The sequence below is a fragment of the Mastomys coucha genome, unplaced genomic scaffold (assembly GCF_008632895.1).
Source record: "Mastomys coucha isolate ucsf_1 unplaced genomic scaffold, UCSF_Mcou_1 pScaffold7, whole genome shotgun sequence".
Classification (NCBI taxonomy): domain Eukaryota; kingdom Metazoa; phylum Chordata; class Mammalia; order Rodentia; family Muridae; genus Mastomys; species Mastomys coucha.
The window spans coordinates 26,219,365-26,225,238 of NW_022196913.1; the positions used below are offsets into that span (position 1 = coordinate 26,219,365).

Below are 5,874 nucleotides of genomic sequence, written 5' to 3' on the forward strand. Positions count from 1 at the left end.
TTAAATGGAGGCTAGTTAAGCCAAACCAAACCAAAACCAAGCCAATTGGATTTAAACCTGGCTGTGCTTGTACCTGCCTTTATTTGATGCCAGCACTCTGAAGGCAAAGCCAGGTGGATGCCTGTTTAAGGACAGTCTAGTCTACAGAGTGAGTTGGAACAGCCAGGGATGTACAGTAGAACCTTGGTGTTTGACGTGGAGATAGGGGACCTATGGGGGACAATTTACTAAAACGTAAACATTTTTGCCTCTCTCCTAAGCTTTGAGGATACAGATACTGAGCATACAGAATGGATTGCTTTCTCCTGGAAGTGATCTTACAGATGAGCAAGGTCAGACTGGAATATATGTGTATATATATTTAATATATATACCTATATATGATATATATATATATATATATCATATATATATATTGTTTTTCGAGACAGGGTTTCTCTGTATAGCCCTAGCTGTCCTTGTACCCACTCTGTAGACCATGCTGGCCTCGAACTAAGAAATCCGCCTGCCTCTGCCTCCACCACTGCCCAGCCAGACTGGAATATTTTTTATCACGCAGAACAAGTTTTCTATCCATTCAAATCTTCACTAGAAATTTGCCTGTTATGTTAATATTCTTAAAATATATAAAATGATTTTAAACACTTTGTGAGTGCTTAACATCCTAAGCAACTATTTATATATACATGCCTGTAGCATATGAACCCATCTAATCTTTACACAAATCTATGAGGTAATAATTACTATGTATTTTATTTTTAAATGCTGGAAGCAATCTAGAAGGATATAAAGAAAACGATTTTCAAAGCAAATAGCTAGGGTGGAGGTAATTGGAGAAGGGATGTATCTCACGTAAAGGGGGGATGGTGTAAAGTGAGCTTTCTAGAATTTCCCAACAAGTACAATTTTCTCTGATCTGCCCCTTCAACTCTTAACCACAATGAGGTCTTGATAACCTTTGGGCAGATATCAAGTACCTGATGGGGAAACCACCAGTGCAGTATACTGCCTATTTCAATTTCATGAGACACTTAAGAGAAATAATACTTGCATGTTTCTTCACCTAGTATTTTAGGTTTCTACTACCCAGGGGTTGGTTTGTTTTTGAGACAGGCTCTCTTCCTACGGAGCCCTGGTTGATTTGGGATTCATTATGTAGCAAACTCTGGGTTCCTGCCTCAGATATTTGAGATTCTGGATTATAAACCTGTGCCACCTATTCAGCATCTAATAAATAGGACTTTTTTTTTTTTTTTTTGACTGATGATGGATTCTACTGTCAGGTTTATTTTATTAGTCTTGGATTAAGCTTTTCAACTCCCAAACTTTCAATAGGATACTGATGTTATTAGCTTTAGATTAGTAAGCCAGTTTTCAAAACTATGTCATTTTGACTTTACAAAGTTTATTTTATTCTTCTTTGAAGTTCTTAAAATTTACTGTTTTAATAGAAAAACTGGGTGGAAGAAAGGCCTTAGCTTTCATTGTCATTGCCACTTCTCTCCTTTCATGTGGATCTCACTTTGTTTCTATGGAGAGAACAGTTTAACAGCTGTGATGAATCAGAGGAAAGATCGATGCTCATAACTAGCAAAATTAATGCACAAAGCTTAAATAATTTGGTCAAAATTATGAAAGGCAGGACAAGATTCCAGTACAAGGTTCCAGGACAGATTCCCTCCTTTCCCTTTTACCTGTCTGTGATTTTCTCCGTCCTCATATATTAGAGTCACTTAACTTTGGATAAAACAAGATTTTAATTGTATTCTTATAATTGAATTATTAAAAAGTTGAATTTGCTACATTAATGCCCCTTAAAAGAATTACTTTTGGGTGGTGGTGGCACATACCTTTAATCCTAGCACTTGGGAAAGAGAGGTAGGTGGCTCTTTAGGCTAGCCTGAGTAATAGAGTGAGTTCCAGGACAGGCAGGGCTACACAGGGAAACCCTGTCTCAGAAAACCAAAAATCAAAATCCAAAAGCCACCACCACCAACAAAGAATTTGATTTTGTACTGAAGAATTTATGTCTTAGGACAATGTTGCTTTGCTCCAATTTCCTCAGGTGACATTTGGACAGTGTTTCAGTCCCCCCCCTTCTGAGGAAAGAGTCTCATTTCAAGTAAATGGTTTCACAGACTGGAGGATTTTTGAAGCTGTTTGGAATTTTATTGCTCTTAAAGTCCTTAAGGGACCTTTCTTTTCCTCTTTTATTTTTTTCTTAGGTGATGAGATTATAGGATGGGTCTGAAGCCATCTCAACTGGGATTACAATCTGATGAAGTAGACTGCATGGTTGGACGCAGGGTTATGGGTTAGGACACACTAACTCTGGCCCCTGCTGCCCTTTTTAAAAAACAAACAAAACAAACTGTAAATGAAGTTTCTAGGAGATTTCGTAAAAAACTGCAAATTTTGTAGCTGAAATGAGAGAAAGGTCTTTAGCGAAATTTACTACGTTGAAATTCTCATCTGGTGAAGGTTCCAATTCAGAGTGAGGATCTCTTTTGTCACTCCCATGTCCCTATACTTTTCTGTTTCTCTGTCCTGCCTCAAAGTGAGATATGACTAGAACAGAGATTTTTAATCTCTGATTTATGAGTAAGTAGAGAAAATTTAAATTTGTTCATTCTCCCAGGATTTTCTACGAATTATTCCTATATTTGCATCTAAAAGGACAAACCCAGTTTGTTACTCTAAATTCACTCCTCATATAGTTTCCAATTACTTAGCAGACACTTCTTTTTTTTTTTCTTCTGAGACAGGGTTTCTCTGTGAAGCCTTGGCTGTCCTGGGACTCACTCTATAGACCAGGCTGGCCTCAAACTCAGAAATCAGCCTGCCTCTGCCTCCCAAGTGCTGAGATTAAAGGCGTGCGCCACCACTGCCCAGCAGCAGACACATTTTTAACAAGGCAAAAAAAGAAGTGACAGTAATTTTAATGTTCTATATGATCCACCATATAAAGAATGTTTTCAGTATGTAAACCATGTAAGTAGGCCTTGCACTTTTCTTCAAGTGTTTTGAGACATAGTGTCTATATTATACTTTTATAGTACATCAAGTTTCTTGATCTGTATTTTGATTATTTTTTGTATTGTTTGAAACAAAGCCTCAGACCTATTCTGACTGGCCTTGGAGTTACAGATGTCTGCTTGCTTCTACTTCTTGAGCACTGGGATTAAAGGTGCAAGCCCAATGTGATCTGTTTTGATCTCTTAAATTTAGAGTTCTCCAACGAGATTCAGATATGTAACTAAATTGCTCTGAATATAATATTAATCGGTTGATTGAATCAAGCACTTAAGTGAAAACTAACGAAAGTAAAGCACAATTAAGCATTCTCTTCCTCAGTCCCAAGCCACATAGTCTTTGTTTAAAAAGCCACACAAGCCAGGTGTGGTGGCACACACCTTTAATCCCTTGGGAGGCCTACCTACATAGCAGTTCCAAGGACAGCCAGGGTAAGCAAAACAAAAACAAAGACTAGTATTACTTGACAAAGAGCAGAGACTTCAAAACATTAGGGCAGGATTCAACTTACTTCTGAAATAAGCAACTAAAGGAGTGGTCAGTGAAATTGGCTAGTACATGAAAAGTGAGGTAGGCAATAGCGTGTTGTTCTTTAACAAATAAATATAAAGGATAAAGATGTCTTTCTCAGGTTAGCTCCTCACAACCCTGAAAGACTGGGAAAGAAAAAAGTTTCAACTGGTTCAGTGACTGCCAGTTCCAAATTCTCTATTCTAAAACTACTACCATTACTAATTTGAGAGATTAAAAAACATAGTAGTCTATGGTGGTGATCACATTTCCTGTAATCCTGACTATTCTCGAGACAGGAGTGTCTCAGTGTAGCCCTCCTGGCTATTTTAGAATTCTCTGTATAGACCAGCCCGGCCTTGTGTCTGACTGCTGGAACTAAATGCGTACACATCACCGCCCAGGGCCTTTGTAATCCTAACTATGGAGGCTGAAACAGAATGTAAACTTTTAGGTCTGCCATGAAAGAAAAACAAAGCTCATCCCATTGTTTAGCATGAAATACTCTTAACGTACTGCAAAACTCCACATAGCCCCATCACCGCTAAATTTAACATCTAGAGCTGAGAGCTTACACTAGTTTCTCGCGTGCTAGACTGGCGTGTTGGATCTTGTAAAGGCCGGTAGTTGAAAGATGGCAGCCCCTAGGAGGTTCGTACCCGAAACAAAGTCCTCACAAGCCTAACACTGAAAAGCTGCTTAGCTCTCTTGTTGATTGCGTGGGGGCCCTAAAAAGGGCCTTTAAACAGCAATGCGAGGCCAGGAACAGCTTAGCCGCCGAAACCGTAGAGGGTGCGGCCCTGGCGCTTGAGCGCGTAGACCACGTCCATGGCGGTGACGGTCTTGCGCTTGGCGTGCTCCGTGTAGGTGACGGCGTCGCGGATCACGTTCTCCAGGAACACCTTCAGCACACCGCGGGTCTCCTCGTAGATGAGGCCGGAGATGCGCTTCACTCCGCCGCGCCGGGCCAGGCGGCGGATGGCGGGCTTGGTAATGCCCTGGATGTTGTCGCGCAGGACTTTGCGGTGGCGCTTGGCGCCGCCTTTCCCCAGGCCTTTCCCGCCTTTGCCACGACCAGACATGACTACAGTAGTATTGCTGCAGAAACTGACGGCTTCTTGGAGGAAGCTGCTCTCTTTTATAGGGAACCTGCGGACCGGAGTGAAAACAGAAAGCGTCAGGCGGAAGTGCTTGCGGCAGGGGGATGGGCGCGCCGCAGCGCAAGAGCCTAGCCGTTTATTCATTTCATGTAAGAGCAAGTCTCTTCCACTTTTTAATGTGGCACATTCTTCTTAAGCAAGAAGAACCAAGACAGTATAGGATATAAGTGGAAAGGAAGCAAATCTCGTCATTCTTCCCTCATTTGTGGTTTTTATTTGAGCTCCTTGTATAGGATGATGTTACTTTACTTTGAATATCTCTTAATGAATCAATAAAATAGCGAGAAAAATCACTAATTGAGTCACATAGCTAAAAAAGTCTACAGAATGTTTTAGTATGGGAACCATTTAAACTATTATTACTGTTGTTCGCATTTGTTTTGTGGCAGTAGCCTTACTGTATCTAATGTGAGAGTAGCTGTATAGAACAGGCTGGTCTCGAACTTCGAGATCCGCCCGCCTGTCTCCCCAGTGCTAGGATTAAAGGCTTGTTAGGATTAAACACATGGTTCAACAACTTAAGTCACACAGGTCCTGAAATAATTTTAGCACAGGGAAATTATACAAAATTATGTATTTAAGGTAACAAAAGATTGTAACAGAAGTCTCAAGGAAACCAGATTTTATGGTGTTATTAACCTGAGGTTTACATATATCGTCTTCTAATTTGTCAAGGCTTACAGGCCACTAGGGGAAGAAAGTAGCTCTACTAGTTGAAATGGACATAACTATACAAGTTCTCTCCTTTAAAAAACCAAAGGCCTAATTAGTAACTTAGTAGTCAGTCCCTAGGGATAGGCTCAAGCCAGTGCAAAAAGACGGCCTACAGTTTTGACTCTTGAGAAGCAACCAGTGTCTTGCCCTGTACACTTTCTTTGTACACTCAAACCAGGAACTAAAGACGGCCATAAAATATATTCATTCTAATCCCACTCCATTCAGTGCAGGGGTTTGAGTCTGGTCTGCTAAAAAGGATACCTATGGTGCTATGCCTTCGTGTCTTTGTTCATTCCCCTTGCCAGAGGTAAATGCTAAGCCCTTGTTAGAAAATGTAAGGTGGCTCTGAAAAGAGCCTTAGGGTTCCCACTAACCCAATGAAAGTCTTATTTCCCCTTGGCCTTGTGGTGGCTCTCGGTCTTCTTGGGCAGCAGCACGGCCTGGATGTTGGGCA

At 40.8% G+C, this 5,874-nt stretch overlaps 2 protein-coding genes across 2 annotated transcripts in view; one reads left to right on the forward strand and one right to left on the reverse strand.

The window, feature by feature from the left end:
• LOC116082540 (histone H2B type 1) overlaps positions 1-5,874 on the forward strand; it is a 7,803-nt gene that overhangs the window by 965 nt on the left and 964 nt on the right. The gene's annotated exons all lie outside the window — the stretch shown is intronic.
• Positions 4,264-4,674, reverse strand: LOC116082543 (histone H4). Its single transcript, XM_031359455.1, has one exon. It carries the CDS (start codon positions 4,623-4,625, stop codon positions 4,314-4,316), a length of 312 nt encoding a protein of 103 aa, XP_031215315.1. The 5' UTR covers positions 4,626-4,674; the 3' UTR covers positions 4,264-4,313.

Bases quoted from the DNA above. Each gene is read 5' to 3' on its own strand.
- LOC116082543 (XM_031359455.1), bottom strand. From the start codon at position 4,625: ATGTCTGGTCGTGGCAAAGGCGGGAAAGGCCTGGGGAAAGGCGGCGCC.